Source organism: Xiphophorus maculatus, chromosome 8 (genome assembly GCF_002775205.1).
Source record: "Xiphophorus maculatus strain JP 163 A chromosome 8, X_maculatus-5.0-male, whole genome shotgun sequence".
Classification (NCBI taxonomy): Eukaryota; Metazoa; Chordata; class Actinopteri; order Cyprinodontiformes; family Poeciliidae; genus Xiphophorus; species Xiphophorus maculatus.
In genome coordinates this window covers 13,397,812-13,418,565 of record NC_036450.1, presented here as the reverse complement: position 1 = coordinate 13,418,565, position 20,754 = coordinate 13,397,812, and the positions used below count along the sequence as shown (strand labels likewise).

Below are 20,754 nucleotides of genomic sequence, written 5' to 3'. Positions count from 1 at the left end.
GATGAGAGAAACTAAAGGAATGTGCGGCGACAGCTTTATCTGTTTTCTTGATCAAAGTGCAGCGTGTCTTGAAAACTGAAAGCCCTTTGGCAAAATCTTAAATACTTTAATTCAAATTTGGGTTTTAAAGACATGATACTGAAAGTTTGATATTTTTTAAGTATTAATGCAGTCTTAAATAAGATGGACATTAAATAATTTTGCAATGAAAAGACTATATGTAAGAATTTTAATTTAATTTGTTACATTTTCTTATATTTTAGAATGTAAGAAAAAGACTGGAAGCAGAATTGATTATTTCTAGATTTTCTCTGAATGATTCGAAATTATGAAAGAGTGGGACATAGAACGGTGACTCAGGTTGCACAGTTTGGAAGGAGAGAAATTGAAATGATTTGAGCCAAAGAGGGATAAAATAATTAGACATGGATTTTGATTATAGAGATGAGGAAAAGAGGAAGATCACATAAAAGGTTCATGAATGACGATGGAGGCAGAAGATCTGCAGTGGTGACTCCTAAAGTAAACTACAATAAAAAGTTAATGTGAAATTATTTGTGAATGCGACTTATTTCACTAAGCTTAATTGTTCAATGACCTTATGTTTAGGTTTATGGGAGCCTTTAGATTCAACATCATCATCTTTAGACCAAAGAAATCTCAGCAAATTTGAAATGTTCCAAAAAGCTCTTTTCAACTTGAGTAAAAAACATAAAACAAAGGCCCAAAAGAAACAACACCCCAGGAGTCACCTCTGTTCACTGGAGTTAGCGTCACTCTGACCACTTTGACGTCTGTCTGCCCTCTAGTGCGACATTTTCCATCAATCTCCTGGAGTTTAGCATGCGCCCTCCCTCCATCACCACCTAATCAAGCACAAAAAGGGGGAAACAAGTTGTCTCAGCAGCTCGTTATGCGTGAAAATTATCTGTAGGCTTGTGACGTGGGTCTTAATGAACTTTTGTGGGCCACGCTGCAGCTCAACACGCTGCTGCTGCCGTCCAAACTTGGTGGAGCTCCCCGCGGAGCTCCTGGCTGAGCGCCTGCTGCCACATCAGGCGACACTTCACACTCAGCTGCTTCCCGATCAGGTGCGCCTTCAGGGGCCGTCCGGTGTGTGACTCTGGGATAAAGAGAGACCCTTTGGACGCGACTGAGCACCTGCAAGGACACTGCGGACTATCGCCTTTTCATTTTCTCCTCTCGCATCCCTCTCCAGCCGCGCGTCGCTCATTAGGAAGGAGAAACGGAAAGATGAGCTCTTCTCTTCCCAAAAGCGAGTCGACCACCTCTCTGCTGCGGTCGTCGGGGCTCAGCCGCAGGGTTGCGCACCCAGATCACGCCGCCGCTCACCGGGTCCACCACCGCACTCACCATCATCAGCTTCACCGCCCTTCCAGAACTGGAAGCAGCGAGGATGCGCCTTGGTCGGATGAGTGTGAGACAAGTGCGCGGAGACCTCTCTGCCAGCCGCGACACGCGGAGTCGCGGCATTTAGTTGAGCATCACGGGGTGCAGAGGAGTTACTCTCACCGGCAGCCGAGCCACCTGGAGGATGATTACGCTCAGGAGGAGGATGCGAGGCACAGGGCGAGCCGGCATCACCAGCAAGAGCGCAGCAAGTCCTCCAGATCCAAACCTCATCACTATCAGCATCATCAGCACCACGATTCGCCTCCCGCAGAGCGCCTCGTCCACCACGACGACTCCCGGCAGGACAGGAGGACCTCACCGACTCCTTCTCTTCCAAAACGCCCCGACGAGGCGGATTTTCTCTTCGAACAGAGCGAAAGAGCCGTGACTGGCTCCACTTCCACTCTCAGTTCGGACGCACCTGTCCGACCAGCATCCCGCCGCAAAGCCAAAAGACTGGGCTCGGCGTCAGAGTGCGACTCCAACCTTCATCCCATAGTGAAGTCGGTGTTTGGGCAGGTAACGAAAACCTTTAATTACTTCAAAGTTTGCTTTAAAGTCCAACTCTCAGAAAACACACGAATGTGTTAGAGTTTGTTCAAGAAATAGTAAAATTTTATTAGTTGGTAGCTGAAGAACAACTTGGAAGGAGCAGGTTTTAGGGGGGAAGTAGACTCAGAATTAACAAAAAGACTTACATTTTTAATTGTTTTTTTAAAATTATATTTAATTCATGAAAAAGGGATTGCTTCATGCAGAAGAAAGATGGTCTCCTGTCAAAATGTGTGTAATGTAATCCCACTGTTCTTAACAGTCATTACCAATCCATAATGGACTTTGGCGCCCCAAGAGAACTTGACTAAGCTTTAAATTTCATGTAAGGCTCATAATTTAAAACATAAAGATAACATATTTGTGTTTTTCTGTGTTTTAGAAAAAGAAAACATTTCATTTTTACTTGAGGAGGCAACATAAGACTTTGACTCTCCTCCCTCACTCTGTTCATTTGAGATGAGTCCTTAAGGCCAAATGAGCATTTCAAAGAAATAACTCCCAGTTTATTCCCTATAATCACCTTCTAAAGCTATTTATAGCACAATATAATTGTCTCTTTTCGTATTACCAACAGTAACGCAGGAAAACATGTTAGAGGCCATAAAAGACTTGAGATTGGGGTGGAAGTTTACTTTCCAGCAGAACAATGACCCTTGATTTAAAACATACTCCTAAAATCCTAAATCAAGTCAATGATCTGTGTTAAGGTGTGGTGTGTGGTGTAAATGCGCTGAACAAGCTGTTAGAGGCCAATGGTCTTCAGCTCAGCCGGCTGCGGTTCGGTTCCCGACCTTTTGCTCCGTCTCTTCCCCTTTTCTAACCTTTTCTTGTCTGATTACTATGAATAAAGACCACCAGAGTCACAAAATCTCAGATACGCTCTCCATCCAGTCTGACCTAATAAGTAAATAAATAATAAAAACAATGATTATCACATTATGAATAAGCTTCACAGATCATCTAAGATTTATACAAAAACACTTTCAACTGCAGGAACAGCTCAAGCTGTTATGCTAATATTTTAAAAATAATACTGCAAGGGAAAAATAGCAGTAGTAATATTAATGTTCTGCTATATTTGGACCAATCCACTGTCCCACTGACGTTCCCTGCTTTAACTGCAGCCCAGAAGGGAAGAGTAGTGAAAGTGTTGATTGTTCTGCGGAGGTAAAATGCTCTCAGGTGAGATGCAGGCGACGCTGGAAGCAATAAAGGTTCAGCCAGCGGGTCGAGGTGGATTAAAAATGAATGTTGAAATCTGGGTGCAGCATGTGTCTGGTGTCCGTTCCTTTTTCCATGTCCTCCAATATGAATGCAGCGCCTTTCATCAAGACTGTCACCTGAGCAGCAAACAGGGGTCACCTTACCTGCTCTGTGGAAAATGTTTGCATAGACCAGAGCAGAAAAACAATAAGGGATAAAAGCAATTTATCCACACATTGATAAAACATACCACACTGAGATATTTCCCTTGTTGCTCTGAAAGATCATGCAGCTGTACAGTGAGTTTTCCAGTCTCTCCCCTTCCAGTCCCACCCTAATCTCCTCCCTCGCCTTTAATATCCTTCCCAATCTTTTTCTTCCCTCATTAAAATCTGTCTTTTTTGGCCGATGATAAAAAGCTCGAGAGGAGACAATTACCTCCCCGTGCACTGATGTGTTCCCAAAATAACTCCTCTCAATCCAGGCCAAAGCTTCAATCAGTCTTAGGTGGTTCCTCAGAGGAAAAATCCATGCCACAGTGTGCTGTACAAGGTCTCCAAACTTGCTGATGTCTGAGGAAAGAAGAGCTAGTTAGGCATTTATTTAATCACATCTATAAATCAGTGTGTGAGTCTTTAATTGGTGTGCTAAATGATGCGTGACTGAAAAACGTTGATTTTGGGAGCAAGGAGAAATGTTACCTCTTGAAATGATTGTGATGCAGAGTGCCTACCGTAAGCTACTGTCAACAATTTAAAAGATTCATAAAATCTACATTTCTTAGCTCGCTGTAACATTTGAGATTGGGTCATGTTTTACTGCTCATTAGCATCCACTTGCAGGCAGGAGACAAGATGGCTGCTTAATGAAAACAAAGTATTCATTAGCCATCTGGACACAAGCTGGGGACTGATCATCCCTGGCCGGGACACCTGGAAGAGCGTGTATGATGTTGAAAGACCCGAAACACCCAATGATTCCAGAAACATCACTGATGCATCAGTGGATGGATTCACACATCAACCTGCAGTAGAAGAAACAGATACGTTTCTTGGCTTCCAGATTAATTTGAAGCTAACTTGTAGTCCGAAAGGGTCAAAGACTTCCACCATTTTGAAACAACTCCATCCTAGTGGTATGTACAATTAACACTTCATGAACCCATTGTCAATTTTGCATCAGTTAATGATATTACCGTTATTTATATTACAGTGGATATGAAGTATTGAGGTTATGGATCACAGCAAGCTCTGAATAGTGTGATATATCTTAATATTCATTAATACAAACATTGGAAGCCATTTAGGCACTATACTGCAGAAACTAATATCTACAGTTTTTCACTCTTGAAGGTGCAACCAATCAGCACCAAGGAAAAATAAATACCACACTTCGATTTGCAAACGCCAGCTAATATCAGTTCATGTACCATTATTCGTAGGTATTTCAACTTCCCAATCTGCATTTTCTTTTGCATATTTCAGATATGCTTTGCAAAATATTTTATAAATAATTGAGTTACATTCCACAATAAAATCTTCAATCTTACAATATGAAATATGATGTCAGAAATCAAGATAAATACATACTGAAGGTTAGAAATAAGTTAAAAGTTGTATTTGGATAATTATTTACCATCAAAAGCCAAAATTTATTCCACTACCAGAGATTTATAAAATATGTAAGATGTTTGAAAATGAAAGACAGTTGTAAGCGCAGCACCACTTAGCTCATCAGTCATCAGATTCTAAGTAAATTTCTCTCTTGATGTTGTCATTATACTAAATCCAGACACCAAGAGAATCATCTACTTTAGGTAAGATATTAACTTCCTATTAATTTTTAACTATTCCTTTAAAGTGTTACAGCAGATTTTGGATGGAAAATGTCAGGATTAAAAGAGCAGAATATTTGCTTTTTGCACTCATTGCATTTTGAGGTATCAAACACAATAACTCATAATCAGCATCAATTATGCGAAGAACTTATATGGGAATACAACTGAAAAACAAATAAGATGCTTTCTCCTTGAAGAGATGCAGCAGCATCACTCAAAACCCAGGGTCAGAAGTCAAACTCTGCAAACTCTTTCATTTCACATTTTGTTATGCAACATCAAGATCTCCATGCAATCTCAGCAGAACTCACTTGCAGGGAGTACAAGAAGCTAAAAATAGCCCATCAAGACCTGATTATGAGACTGGAGGACAGCAGTGTTTTCTTTTAGGCCTCCCCAAAATAAAAAAAGAGGGAAAACGCTTAAGCTTACACAGCAGATTAGTGAATCAAGTACCTTTCCTGCTTGAGCCGACATGTGGCTCCCCAGAAACAAGTTTACAATCCACACCTTAACATGTAATCATGAAGGGATCATTGTAACAAGTGCAATAGCTTGAACTATTTTAGCTAATTTGCATGTAAAATAACCTAGAAACATTATACAAGTTGAGTTTTTTAAAGTCCTGGTAACAATGTTCTTTTTTGAGGAGAAGCAAAAGGTCACAGCATCACTGCAATAAACAATGACCATAACATGTTTTTTGAGATATTTATCCTTTATTCAAGCCAGAACTACATGACGTTTTGGTGTACAGCTAAATTGTTGTCTCAGCTAGCTATCATGTTTCAGATTTGAACGGATCTAAATATAGAACATAGTGGTTAAGCAAAATAATAAAATAAGGAGAACTTACAAGGAGAAAAAGCATAAAGAGAAGAATGTGGGATGCAGTAGTGAATGGCAGAATTGAACTGAGACAGAGAACTGCATCCAAATGTGCAAAGAATGGAACTGTAGCGTTTAGTGAACTGCAAACAATTATGTTTGGGAAGGTAGGACAAAAATCTTGATTATCTTTCCAGCTAATCTAATTCTGCAAGCTCTCTCATAATTTATGTAACATTAAGTTTTCTGTTCCATCCCAAACAGGCCTCATGTTCTGCCAGAGTTTCTTTGTATGTCTTACTTGACCAAATTGAGCCAGCTTGATAATTGACAGAGCTGATTAGTAATTCAAACAAATCCTTTAAGCATCAGCAGTGATGTTTCTCCAAGCTCCTGCCTTATGCTTCATCTCAGTAGAAGCAACCACCATTACAGAGCAGCTGGTCAGGACGGTGAAGGTTTTTGCAGCCTCCTAGACTATGCTAAACTAGCAACGTTCTTCTTTTCAATGCCAGATTCTATATTCAAAGCAGACACAAAATATAAAAAAGCTTCAGCTTTTTAAATTATTCAGGTAACAGTCCTGACTCTGTTTGTTCTCCTGAAAATTATTATTTTTTTTTTTAGTATGAAAATGCTTAGATCTTTGGGAATCTTGCATGCTGTCAAGGAGTCTGAGTTGTGTAAAATAAAAATGCAGAAGAAAGCTTGCGTTATCCAGCAGAGGGTGCAAGAACCTATAAGATAAAGCTTGCAGAATATATTTCAGAGTGCAAGAGGGAGCCTCGCCATCCTCTGTGTCCCATGAGTGAACTCAGAAACGTTTCATGGTGGAAGGAACTGAAGAAAACCCAAAAATTGGATAAACCAGGTAGAAATATATGCCTGCTCACAATGAAAAGCCCTAAAGTCAGATTAAAGAGCATTTTCTCAATTCCTCACTTTTACAGTTAGTCCTCCTTGCATTTGCAAGCGATGGTGTTTTATTTTTTTAACCTCTCTTCTATATTTTATTTTGTCTTTTTTTTCCCTCGGGTCACCCTGACCTGACGATGTCAAAGAATCCACTAAAAGAAATAAAAACCCATCATCACCACAAAGAGAATGGAAATTAAAAGAGAGCGAGGGGCTTAATCTCACCGCTGCACATGTTCTCAGTTTGTCTGGAGTGTAACGGGCTATTTTTAGACACTGTTGGGTATTTTTATATCTGTGCTGCCAAAGATGGAGGCAGAAAATTTACCCTTCGGTGAAATCCACAAAATTAGAATCAGATCCCACGCATACACAATATACAGTTTGAATTTCTGGTTAATTTAATTTATGAACGTTTGTGGCAATCTGAATGTAAAATAAGAAACAGAAAAGAGATATACTAAAAAAAGGGACAAAAATTGAGACACACTCAATGAAAACCACATCTAGGATGAGGTTTGATGTTTTGCTCAAATGTGATTTCAGTGGATCATTTGGATAAAAGTGTGACGTCTCAGCCCAAGCATGAGGAGATGACGCAAATGTGTTTTTTTTTTTTTCTTCAAATGCTGTTTCTGATGACTGAAATCCACAGAGGGAAGGAATCCCATGGTCACATTATTTCGTCTCAGCATCCAGATGCACAGAGAAATATAATTGCCTTCCTAGGAGGACAAATAGACCTAAAATACAAAGTGCAAAATATTTTCTCTTTGAAAAAAAAACAACAACAAAGAACAAGGAGAAAAAATGCATAAAGAGAACATTAAAGAGAAGATTAAGGTGCAAATAATTATTGTAAGTATTTGTACCTTTCCCCTTTATAACACAAATTTAACAGCCAGTCAGTAAAGTGCAATAAAATGAATTTTACTGCAATTTTTCTGCTTTTTAATCCACCACCTTGCAAGTTAAATTAAAAAATAATGGAGGTTCATATTCCTGCAGGTCAATGATCTCAAATATGCAAGCAGGGGTACAATGGATGTTTTAGGTTAAGAAAAATTCACATGCTACAATGGCTCAGTCAAAGTTCAGACCTGAATCATACCAAAGCCATTGCTATATTTGCCTTAAGAATTTCTTCATCCATCTAATTGAATTTCGGTGTCACTTCCATGACCTCAAGTGTGTAAAATCTAAGACCTCGACATGCAGACTGCCTCTAAACATTTGGAAAAGAATGGGTTGCTTTTCCAGGGTGGTGCAGTCATAGGATGTCTACCAGTCCAAATAAATAGATTAATAAGCTAATAAATTTAGCTATAAAATGTCCGCTTTTCTAAATATTCCACAGTGAAGTGTGGTGCTACTGGTTCCTACAGAAAATCAAATAAGTGGTAGATAAAATCCGAGATCAGACGAAAAGGCAGCTTTCAGCAGAGTCGGTGGCTACAGGACTCAAAACTTCATGCAGCTCAAGAACATTGTGTAGATAGTTTTATGGAATGGGTTTGCAGCTGCATCCAAACCTTACAGCACCAGCAGCACAAAGAGTCAAATGTCAGATGTGAAGCACTGAACCAGTGGGAACAGTAGAGACATGGAGTGACAAACTTGCCCTTTGTCAAACCAATGGACTAGTCATTTTCCAGACTGCTCCAAGTTAAGGGTAAATTTTGGTGCCGGGGAATGATTTGTGGGTTTTTTATGGACTTGACCCTTTGGTTCCAGTGTAAGGGAACTCCTAATGCTGCAGCATTACAACTTTGTTGGAACAGTTTGGGGTTTATGTATTAATATTTCAACATGACCTTGTGGATCATTACACAAAGCAAGGTCCATGAAACCATGGATTAGCCAGTTTGATGCACAAAGAATTTGACTGGCCTCCACAGAGTCCTGACCCCAACTCAACAAAACCTCTTTGGGATGAATTGAAGTGGAGACTATCAGCCTAGCTTTCTTGTCCAACACCAGTGTTTGACCTCAAAAGTGTGCTTATAATAGAATGGTCAAAATTTCCCATGAGCTCACTCCCAAACCTTGTAGAAAGCTTTTTTTCAGTTATAACTGAAAGGAGTGGGATAACATCACTGTGAATCGTATTAATTAAGAATGGGATGTAACTCAAGATCATTTAGGTATGAAGGCAGACTAGCAAATATTTTGGCAGAACAAGATTTTAGATGTAGAAAGGTAGAAGAGACACACTCCAAAAAATTGTAACTGAAGCATAATGTAGTTCTATAAGTATGTACTTAAGGAGAATAAATATGAATAAACTCCACAAGAGTTTCATTTCCATTCATAGCTAAGCACTATCTTGGTCTATCACATGAAATCAGAGTAAATACATAAAAGACATGAGATGTGAAAAAGTTGAAGGGCTGTAAATACATTTCCAGTGTTTTGTAGACTCAAATTTCAAATATTTCTTCTTATTGTTTATTTTCTGATGCGCCTGCAACATTTAATGAAGTCTATTAAAAGCAGCTTCTAAGTTAGATCCTAGAATCACTGTTTTTGCAGGATGCTGTTACCATGCTGTGTCCAAACAGTTATGTAAGATAGTAATCATGATTTTCTGAGTTGGTGAGTGAGTGAGTAAAATTCACCAAGGAGAAGAAAAAAAAATACACAAAAGAAATAAAGAGAGAGATGGAAATGAAGCCCGTGCAGACTGTGGTGTGACATTATAAGAGCTGACGGCTCCTGTATCTGACGTCTGATGTGTTCTGAAGTTCACAATGAGCCTCCGGTGAGAGGCTGGATGAATCATCTGCAGAGCAACAAAGAGGACGCTGAATGGGAGCTTAGATCTGAAATGACTCCGGCGTGAATGTGTTTATTAGAACAGGAGCGAACAGACAAGGTCGAGCAGGAGAAGAGAATATAGGCGGCTGCAGTGACTGACGCAGGCATTACCTGAGGAGTTGAGACTGTGGGAGATGGCTTTATAAAGAGAAGATGCTTTTACTGCATGTAAGAGGAGTTTGGACCTTCTCTACGCAAAATAAATCACAAGTTTGAAACTAGAAAGCTGATTTAAGATCAGTGAAAAAAAATTACATAAGAGCACGATTTTCTTTAAATTCAAAAGTTAATTCAAAACTCAGTCTAGTCCTAATTTCAACTCGCATGTGAAACTTGAAATCATATAGTGAGTGCATGAAATACAATACATTAATTAGTGCACCCTGCAGAGATGTTCAAAATGAAACCAACCTCTAAGCAGCAGCATAATATAACTAAATGTTTTACTTTGCCACAGTTTGTGTCACTTAAAACATTTCCTATAAAACGTATAATTTTTATTACTTTTTAAGTTGATCTTAGTACCTGAAATTATTTCAACAGTAATCCACAACTGCTAATTACATAGCATGAATACGAACAGACAGAGGCCCTTTTTCCTTTTCAAGCACAAATAAAGAGAACAGGATTTCTGTAAGGCAGATATTTACTATTTGATAGGAATTAGGCTTGTAAATAAATACTGAGAAGAATTTAAAGAAAGCTGTCAATGATTATTAAAATAATTAACAATGATGTGGTGATTCTTAGGACATCACCTGAAAAAGAATCAGTATTGGTGTTACTCTTTACAGATACAGAGAGATAATAATGCTGTAAGAATGATAATTTAAACCTACGGTAATTTAAAAGGTACTAAGCTTTTGGATGAACTTAAGACATATTTTCCTTAGGTTTCTTCAAATGTATCATTAAACGTCTCCGCTTTCCTTTTAATAAGAAGCAATAAATAATAATAAAAAAGGTCTATTTGAACATAATTATACTGTTGTTCAGTATGATGCTGATAATGAGATGTCTCCATCTCTGTGGTCCATCCTTGTTGTGTTCATACTTGTACTATTTTTAGCACAGCAAAACCAAGCATGCTCCAGTCAGATCTGTAGTTTTTCACTGAAGCATCTCAGGGGACGATATTGTTCTGGTTTAAACACTATTTTCTCAGAAGAGCAGAAGAAGGTCCTATCAGTCAGGTACTGCTGATAATATTTATATTTAACAAAACCTGTTGACGAGCTATAGAAGAATTAATCCTTAGGCTTGAGCCTTTTTGTCCTTGACTCAATGAAAGAAGTGAAAACAAAAACTTCTCAAAACTGTAGCAAGAGCTGAGAAAAAAGATTAAAGATGCTTGAAATCCCCATTTACTTGAAGATTGAGAAGAAAATGTTTCCTCTTTGAAGAAGTAAGTAGAACGTATGTAACAAAAGTATTTCTGCCAAACACAGAGAAAGAAAATGAAAAGCAAATGTCTGGCAGACTCTGATCAAACCTCTCTGTACCTGAAAGAAAGATAACCTCACTTATTGCTACTGGCAATACGCTGCCCTCTTGTGTGCAAATTATCCAATCTCGCAGACATGAATAACACTCTTCTTTTTCTGTGCAACATAATATTCTGAGAGCAGGAATTTTTAGTAGACAAGCCATCAAATCAAATACTAAAATGTAAAAAAAAGAAAAAGTCAAATGAGGATTAAATCCCTAAAATAATTTATAGGTTCACATGAAGGAATTGAAAAAGAAGCCACAGTACAAACACAATCTTTACAAGACCTTCTGGAGACTGAAAATCCTTAAACCTTTCAAGAAAGTCTCGCATCATAATCACTGAATAAAATAAAAAGCTTTTTGGCTCATAATAAATAAGTTATGCTGAACTAATACCTGTAAGTTACGGCACCAAAAGACATTCTGGAAACTAAAACAACAATATAAATTTTGTCATCAAAACTGTAATTTATTTTTCCATTCAAAGTTGCATTGGAATAAATATTCTGTTTTTACATTTACTCCTTTGAACTGCTGTTTTTAGAGATGCTCTATATATTCAGCGTTTATCCTCTGTGGCAAATGTGTGTGTGTGTGAATGTGTGAAAGACAAACTGCCGGCGAGCATTTCTTTCCCTGTCTTTGTGTGTTTGCGTTTGCACGTGCTGCTCTGCTCCTCTCTCCGTCAGGGTAATTCGGCATCCGTGTGTAATTTCTTTACCATTTTGGCTTTGATCTGAATCCGAGCCCTGAAGCTTATCATGACTTTGTGTTGCTTCCATGTAGTCGGGGATGGATGCTGGGGGTAGAGTCGGAAAAGGGGTGGAGAAAAGAGACAGAGAGAGAGAGAGTTTTATTTTTAGCTTCCTAGCCCCACATCCAAGTGTGTTTAATCAAGTGTGTGTTTGTGTGTTTGGATTAGTGTCTTTAGCCTCTTGGTCAGAAGAAGGTAATATGCTTGTCCGAAATAACTTTGTCAGGCACATTTATACAAAGATGGTTTAAAAGTGTGGAGTTAGCAGGAGTTTGGGAGGCGGATGGTGGGGTGTGCGGGAAAAAGAGCAAGACTGACGGACACACAGTGAGAGACAGCGAGGGTAGAGGGGAGGGAGGGAAGACACTGTAGGAGAGAGGATGGAATGAATAAGCAATCCTGCTTTTCCACTTCAGGCACTCGCATCTTCCACAGATCACATGCATGCTTCCTCTCCCTGATAATCTTTGTTCTCCTAACCTGTCCTTTATTTTGTCTCAGCCTCCGTCTCCTTGTACCGTCCAGCAGGTCCTCCTTTGTCCTTCTCCTCGTATTTCCTCTCTCTTTCCCCAAATGTCCCTTTATGTCAGTCAGTAACCCACTGAACCTTTTTCCCCTTTCTGATCCTTCTACTCCAATGCATGCCTTGACACCCATCCAAACATGCACGCAGACAAGTGCACTCACAATCAGACATAGTAGCACAGTTAGAGGTAAAACATAAAGGACAGGGAGATTTTGTTGCCTTTTTTGTTTTCTTTTTGCAATGGGAAACTCTGTAAAGTCACTAAAAAATTTCACCAAGAAGGTAAGCGTCGCTCTGAGGTTTTTCACCCTGTGGTCGTCTCCCTTGACTCCCCCTGACCCTCAGTGCATGTTTGTGTAATGGTGTGTCACCAACTGGATCAGTGGCTGTAATATTTGACTCAATCCCTCCTGACTGATCCCTCTGTTCATTCCGATACTTTAGTCCCCAGCTGTAGCTCTAAAGTCAAATCAAACAGGGGATTGGTATAGAATTAGTGTCATAGCTTGTTAACGCCATGACTTTTAGTCAGGATAGTTGACCAAGGATTGTTTCAGAGTATTGAAAGAGTTGGTTAGCGCTTGAGATCTTTACATGGCATGATTAGGATCATGTCATCAGACCTAAAAACCTTCAATTCTTCTCAGTCATTGTAAGCAGCTTCTTATTACTATCAGAGTCTAACAGATAAAATCTATAACCAGAATTGAATCACAGTGTTCCCCAAAAACATCAAACCTAACAATTTCATCTCATTACTTGCTGCTCTGGTTGTGTCATCCTTACGCTTGAATGCACTCTCATCATAGCAGCGACCGCCTTTATATTTGCAGCTGCACATCCTTGAGAAAGCACAATATGACAAGCAACTGTTGATGCCATCTGTTCGAGGAGCGCTGCAGAGTTTCTTCTCACTTTCTTCTCTAATGTGTATGTGTAGATGTGCCTTTTTTTCCCCCTCTTCTTGTTAGATTATATAACTGGCACGAGGCTTCATGGTACTTTTCTGGCAGAATGTAGCCCTGCTCCATGCATCACTTGCTCAGATTACCCAGTGGGCATCAGTTCCTGTGGCGATAACTGTAGGAATGCACAAATTGGCATTAGGACTGGCATGGTGGCAGATGGAGTGTGAAGGTTGTTTGTAGGATGTCATACAAGTAAAGGAATATTTCATCTGCCTATGTTTGTGAGCACATGTCAAAGAGAGTTTAAGCAGCAGATAAATGGATGCTCGGTTATTCTCTGAGATGTTGAGTCAGTTGCTTTTACAGTTTCTTGATGATCCTCTTTTGTGGTTTTTAGAGCAGAACTCCACATTTCATGTTCTGAGTTTGACAAAAGATGTGAAATGTTGCCTTTACGCATATGCTCCAATATAATGATGGTAGGAGCTTGTGTGATTTAATCTGCAGGAATATGCCACTCAGAGGTAGTGATTGTTTAAGTAACCTGCAGCTCTCTCACTAATTGAGACGGCCGCTGAGAGAACAACATCTGCCCGCTGGTTGATTGACTAATTGGCAATTATAATTTCATGGCTAACTGAAATTTTACTTCATCATTTAGGACAACAGGATTGGTTTACAATGTTCCCTAAAAGGAAACAAGACAAGAAGATTGAATTGCAAATATGTTAATGTGAGATTTTAGACAATAATGGCTTAATGAGAAGGTTTAGATCAAAGCACGTTTATGCGTGAGAGTGGCCCAGTCAAAGTGAGAATCCGTGGAATCCATGGCAAGCCGGTAAAATTTCTATTTAGTCGTTACCTGTCGAATCCTACTGAGCTTGAGTGCTTTCACAAAGGAGAATATTCAAACAGAGACATGGCAAAAAACACCACAAGCGTTGTACTGAATCAAGGTCACTAAATTCAAGTGTATGTCACACTCTTTAGATCTGAATTTGCTAAGTAATATTTTTGATTTTGTTAATCTATCACATGAAATAAATTTTGAGTTATGGTTAGAATGTGACAAAATGTGAAAAAGCTCAGACATTTTGAAACAAAGCATCTAGAAAGAGCGTGGTCCAACACTGAAATGATAAAATCGACATATTTCCAATCCTGTTGGAGGCATTTTTCAACATTGCAGTTCACAACTATGAACATACAATACCTTAAATGTTTTAGACAACAATTTTTAACCCAAAATGGTTGGGCAATTCCCACCTAATTCCACATAATGTAAAGATGTACCACCACTTTGCTAGGCGGGATGGTAATGTACAAGTCAGATTCATTTATGGCATCAGCTGCATTGTCATAATATGTTACACCCCGTTTTGTTTGACAGGGTTCTTTCATCCATCATAACTAACCTGAATTCACACTTTCCTGATTGACGCCCAGGTGTCAGTCCACAGTCACCCCCCACCCCCACCGCATGCCCTTTGAACCCGTCACCCCTATCCACTTCCACTCGACTCCTTGTTGACACCACGCCTCAACAAAATGAGTCACAGTCTCTACCCCTGTTTTTACCTCTGCTCCCATTTCTGGCCCCTCACCCTGGATGCTGCTCCAGGACAAGAAGAAGAACTACAAAGCAGTGCAGTCCAGTGAGGAGGGGGGATCTGGGGGTGGGCATCTTGAGCCACTAGTAGCCCTGGCCCAGAACGGAGCCAACATGCACAACGTGCTGGGGCCTGCATGCATCTTTCTACGCAAGGGCTTCGCTGAGAGCCGACTGGCTGTACGTAAGTCCAGAACATATCAAGTGCATGCATTCCAAAGAAGATTAGCACAAAATGCAGTTTATGCACAATAACCACCAGCAAAAGATTTTGTGATCAAATTCATAATAGACATCATATTAGCATTTGCTCAGAGGAGGGTGTTTGGGTGACTTGAAAGTCTCAGATGAAAGGAGTGTTCTTGGTTGTTGTGTGTGTCTGCGTGGTGTGCATTTGAGTACAACAAGCTGGATACTTGAATAAAAAATGGAAGGTTACGAAGAAGGGTTATGGTAACAATTGAAATACACCTTTCCAGGTCATTATTTCTTTTCGTTCTCCTGCAGAAATGCAGAAAAATATGTCTAGATTCTTTGGGTTTTTAGTGAACCAATTGTCAGAGTGAGTTCATAAAATAAATATATTTTGCGTAGAACTCACAGAGGCTCTCAAAAGCATACACACTGGTTTAAAGAGCAGGGTGTTGTCAAGTGAAAAACATTCCTGGAAAAAACTGAAACAAACCTGAAAAATACAAAGATTCAAATGCAATGATCTTGGCACATAACAGTGGACACGCTTACATGTGTATGTTGTTAAAATAGCTTTTTGGCTAACTACCACGGCACACTGAAAGTAGTCATCCATTATTGGAGAAAACATGAGACAATAGAGACAAACAACAACTGGAAGATTCTCCAAAGTTGATGAAAAGATGGAGGAGAAACTGATTAGAAAGGCAGCCAGGAGGCCAACAATGGAAATTTCTCCTGTATTCTCCTTATGCTAAAGTGCAGGATTAACAAATGTATAAATTATAGTGGTAAGGTCACTCTGAGTTAGGACAAATAGCAAGATGGAGAAAACTAACTTTGAGAAATAAGTTTTTACTCTAATTCACACTTATCACTCATGTGACAGAGCTAACAAATGACGAGCCAGGCTGAGTGAAAGTTACACAAAATCAAATTCAACAACTATAACTAGAACTCAACATTTTTTGTGAATTAATTCATGAACAAGTGTAAGTACCAATCAGTTTTAACCAGAAACGATCACCTCTCTGCTTAGAAAGTTTACAATTAATCCAAGTTAACATCAGCATCAATTCAATGACTGCATAAGAAAAAAACTAAAGTTTTGAATAATCTAACCAGAGTCCAAGATGCAATCTGACAGAATCTGACCTGAAGAGGGTTTTGGACAGGAGTTAGACTGTTAAATTATAATATTACAGTCTAATAGAATTAGAAAACATTTGTAAAAAGATGCTGGCAGATTCCTAATGAAAACGATTAAAAAACTGCTTTAACAAAGAAAAACAATGAAAAACCAGGCATTTTAACACTTATGAGAGCCACTGTATGTGTACATTATACCAGCTGAAAAACACAACATTTATTCCTCACACGGTGAAAATGAAATGTTCCAGAATAATGGATTCCACTTTTGAAGAATCTACATTACAAATACCATATTTCTGACGTTTGTCTAATTTCTTTTGTTCCATGTGCCAAATTTTATCCGACTGCCAAGACTCTCAGCACGTTTTCTTCTCTTTGTGATCTTACGGATGAGCTCCTCCTGTCCAGTTGGAAGCAAAACTGAAAACTGCTGGCTCACATCCAAAAGTCCCTATTTTTGTTTGCTTTTTTTTTTTTTTTACAGCATCACATTGTGTGAGGAATGAGGAAAGTTGGCAAGAGTTTAAACATGTCAGCCACAGTTTGGGTGATAACCTTGCGTTGTGATTTCCTTACAGGACCGAGAGCTGAGGCCAGAAGAGCTGGATGGTATGTCAGACGACGGCATCAATTTAAGTTTGAAGATGTACTTTAAAATAAAGCCATCACTTTTTACTGCTGTGCTACAATCTCACATGTCAAATTTTGGAGAAATCCAATTTCTTATTTGAGTACATTTATTCTCACACCAAGAAAAGTAATAAAAAAATTCTAATATTTCATGAATAATAAATGTAATCAAGCACATTTAGGCATATTTTACCACATAAACATAGATTGTCTAGGAATTTCTCATAAACGCGAAGCAACAGCCTGTTTCTGTGTGGGACTCTCCATAAATGGGAAAGATTAGAGAACATACCAGTCATGTAAAGATTGTTAGAAACTAACTTCAACTTCCCAACATTTACAAATTCTGGACAATTCAAGTTTATTTCCCCACTACATGACAGCCATGAGAACCACAGCAAAACTAATAATGCACATTATTTAATGACTTTTTGAAAGGCTTTTCTACACAATTTTACCAGTGCTGTCAATAATTATGAACAAAGCTGTATTTATAGCACAATAAACAATCCAAATTAGCAATTTCTAAAATATTTTCATGTAATTTTATGACGTATTTTTTGTCCCCAGAGTTGCGTGAAGCATTCAAGGAGTTTGACAAAGATAAAGACGGATTCATTGGCTGCAAGGACTTGGGGAACTGCATGCGGACGATGGGATACATGCCAACAGAGATGGAGCTGATAGAACTGAGCCAGCAGATCAACATGAACCGTAACTGTTTCGTTTTGTTTTATTTCCTTCTGACGTAAAGTCTAACACTGGCTTATCTTCTGCTTTACATCATAGCTTTGTGAATTTTCTTGGCATGTGATGTGGCTTTGAGGTTAACTCTTGTTTTCTAACAGTGGGAGGACATGTTGACTTTGAGGACTTTGTTGAACTTATGGGGCCCAAACTTCTGGCTGAAACAGCCGACATGATAGGAGTAAAGGAGCTGAGGGATGCCTTTAAGGAGGTGAGGAAGATCCCACTGCTGTGTGACACTTAACTCAGGACTAATTAAGGTAACATCTGTGAGCATAAGTTGCTGAAAAATATTTGCATCCTCTCGTAAAATGAAACGAGTAATACCCAGTTGCTTTCAGATTTGTAGCAGAGGTAGTCCCTATACTTTATGCAATGCATTATATTTGCATTAAAGAGTCTCATCCTGGTTCAGACTTAAGAGATAAAAAGAACAGAAGAAAAGATTGTGCAGTGAAGAAAGGCTACAAAAAGAAAAAGTGCAGTCAAGAGTTACACCCGCTGCTTATTTTAACAATCTTTTCCCTTATTTTCAGTTTGACACTAATGGTGACGGCCAGATCAGCACAGCCGAGCTCAGAGAAGCAATGAAAAAACTGTTAGGACAGCAGGTACGGAGCCGCTCGGAGAGACTGCCCTCCTCTCGGCGTCTCTCCATCAATCAGTGTCCGACTGATTTCTGCCCGTCTCTTTTCACGTGCAAATTTAGTCTGAGTGTGTGCCACAGAAGTTGACACTTTTCTCTCAACTTTACCAGGTTGGACACAGAGATCTGGAGGAAATCCTACGTGACATTGACCTAAACGGAGATGGACATGTAGACTTTGAAGGTAAAATAGCTAATATGTATTTATATGCACATGTGAAAACACAATATAACATAACACATGCAGTAGTTATGATCTGGATCTACATTTTGTGGTAGTTTAAGAGTTGTGTGTTTATTTATACACAAAGATGCATTTATTTAAAATGAGTGCGTGTCTTTTTCGTGGTGATACTTTTTTGTTTTTTGAATGAAGGGATGAACGATGAATGAGTTCGTTTATCTACAAAGCAACATTTTGCTTCACCTCAAAGATTAACTGCACAGAAAAAGACGGATAAATGTAAAGTTAAAAAATAAAAATCAAGGACTATTAAACTGTTTTATTAGTTTAATTTTTATACTTTCATTCTTGTGGCATTTCATTAAATGTTCATGTCTAATGGTCAAATGTTAACATTTAATGTTTTTGAAGTTTGCATATAGAACTCAGAAAAAACTGTTTTTGTATGCAAGTATTTAATTTTCTCTGAATTTAAAACATTTTTTCTGACCATTCAATTTTTTTTATCATCGTTATTTTTGTAACTTAGCTCATAGGAATTAATCTACATTTGAAATCCGATGTTTGACAATAAGTAGATAAATAAAAAAGTTGAACAACAGAGAATCTGAAGAGGGATACAGAAAATAGGCACATTAATTCAGGAAATAAAATGAAGGATTAATTTTTACTGTATTTTTTTAAGGTTTTGTTTATTTTTGTTTGAAAGATGCAACAGCAGCTGTGGGAATATAATGTTAGGTGTAATAATTAACTTAAGAGGCCACATCAAGCTATTGCAAACCTTCAAAGAGTTGAAATTAAACCCATAAAATAGTTTAAATAATTAAATGAATGAAATAATCAAATTGCTAATTACGTTCAACATGGAAGGTAAAAAAAACAAACAAACTAGTGAAGTTCTGAAATTCTGGTATTTATTTAAAACAAAATCAAAGCTTCGCATTAAGCTATGCTAACAATACATCATTTTCTCCATAATTCCCAGAATTTGTTCGAATGATGTCCCGATAAGTTCCTGCCAGAGAGCTGCAACGTTGTATTGGATGTGGATTCTCAGCTGGCGGAGCGTGGAGAGACTCTGGCGACGGAAACTGAATTTCTCTGAACTGTGAAGACGGCAAAAACATATCAACCTTGCCCCAAAACTGCCTCGCTGAACGGCTGACGAGTCCAGCCGGGAGCCTCACTGTTACCAACACACTGCTGCTGTTCCTCCGAGCATAAACAAAACCAACGGCTGCACTCGTGACTTTTCCAGAGTACATTTTTAAAAACATGATTTCCTTTAATAATTGCAACATTTCTATGTGTTTACCGACCCAATGGGTAATGGCGGATGTGATGTTTGAGATATTTTCTGCAAACACCAACAGCCGCTTATTACAGACTGTAGCAATTAAGAGTAATTATATTTAATACAGCAGTGAAATCTGTTTAAATGCAGAGGTTATATGAAGCACAGATACAAAAAGCAATATAGAAACATTCCATGTCATCTCATCATGTCTGCGTGTGCGTTTTGTGTACTGTTGGTGTTTAATGTTGATACAGACTATAGAAAAATCAGCATAAGACAAACCAAAATTTGTTTGCTAAGTATGTATAATGTAGCACTGACTTTTCTGTGACATACATGTGCAATTTCTAGTGTGCAGAAGATACTCATTTAACTGCAATCCTGTAAGAAAAACATTAGTACCAGAATAAGCTTTTGATTATTTCTATGTTTGGTTATTACTTGCATGAATAACAATGAAGTATGTGATCAGAACATTGTCACTAATCTGTCACTGAGGAAGTCAGCAGATTAGTTAATAAGAGATGGTTTTAGATGTCATGAAAGTGTTTTGTTTTGGGGATTTTGTAAGTTTTCTTATTTTGAAAGCCAAAATGTTCCCTTTCAGTGCAGCATTTGTCAGCATTATATACCTCAAAGTGAGCTGAAACATAAATGTCCTTCATTCTCCTTCCTAAACACACCCCAATCTCTGAAACCTGTGTTACTACTTTATCAGTAAATATAAGGAAGCAAAGTGAGCTTCTTATGCAAAAAGCCAAAGAACGTTTACAAAACCTGATTTAGTTTAAGTAAAGCTGAGACAGCTTTGACTGTTCAAGAATAAACATGAGAATATGCATGTTTTTTCATCTTGATATATTTGAAAAGGGAAATCCAACTTTGTGATTTTTATGTGTCTTAACTGTGTGAAACTATGCATGACAGAAAACTACTACAATTTGTAGCAGAATATTTAAAAATAAAGATATTTCAATTGGAAAATGTGTGTTTATGTGGGACATCATTTGCATTTTATTTGATATTTAAATGGCACCAATTTTA

The 20,754-nt window shown here is 38.4% G+C and overlaps 1 protein-coding gene across 3 annotated transcripts; it reads left to right on the top strand.

The window, feature by feature from the left end:
• Positions 1 to 206: 206 nt before the first annotated feature.
• Positions 207 to 20,694, top strand: LOC102220640 (calcium-binding protein 1-like). Of its 3 annotated transcripts, none has more exons than XM_023338453.1 (8): positions 207 to 1,932; positions 14,872 to 15,039; positions 16,782 to 16,812; positions 17,404 to 17,547; positions 17,682 to 17,791; positions 18,117 to 18,191; positions 18,338 to 18,410; positions 19,399 to 20,694. In XM_023338453.1, the coding sequence occupies exons 1-8, from the start codon at positions 1,255 to 1,257 to the stop codon at positions 19,422 to 19,424; spliced, it is 1,305 nt and encodes a 434-aa protein (XP_023194221.1). In that variant the 5' UTR covers positions 207 to 1,254; the 3' UTR covers positions 19,425 to 20,694. The 3 variants fall into 3 exon arrangements, with proteins under 3 accessions (XP_023194221.1, XP_023194222.1, XP_023194223.1); XM_023338455.1 differs by lacking the exon at positions 207 to 1,932 and adding an exon at positions 9,162 to 12,621; XM_023338454.1 differs by lacking the exon at positions 14,872 to 15,039 and having other exon boundaries at positions 209 to 1,932.
• Positions 20,695 to 20,754: the final 60 nt, after the last annotated feature.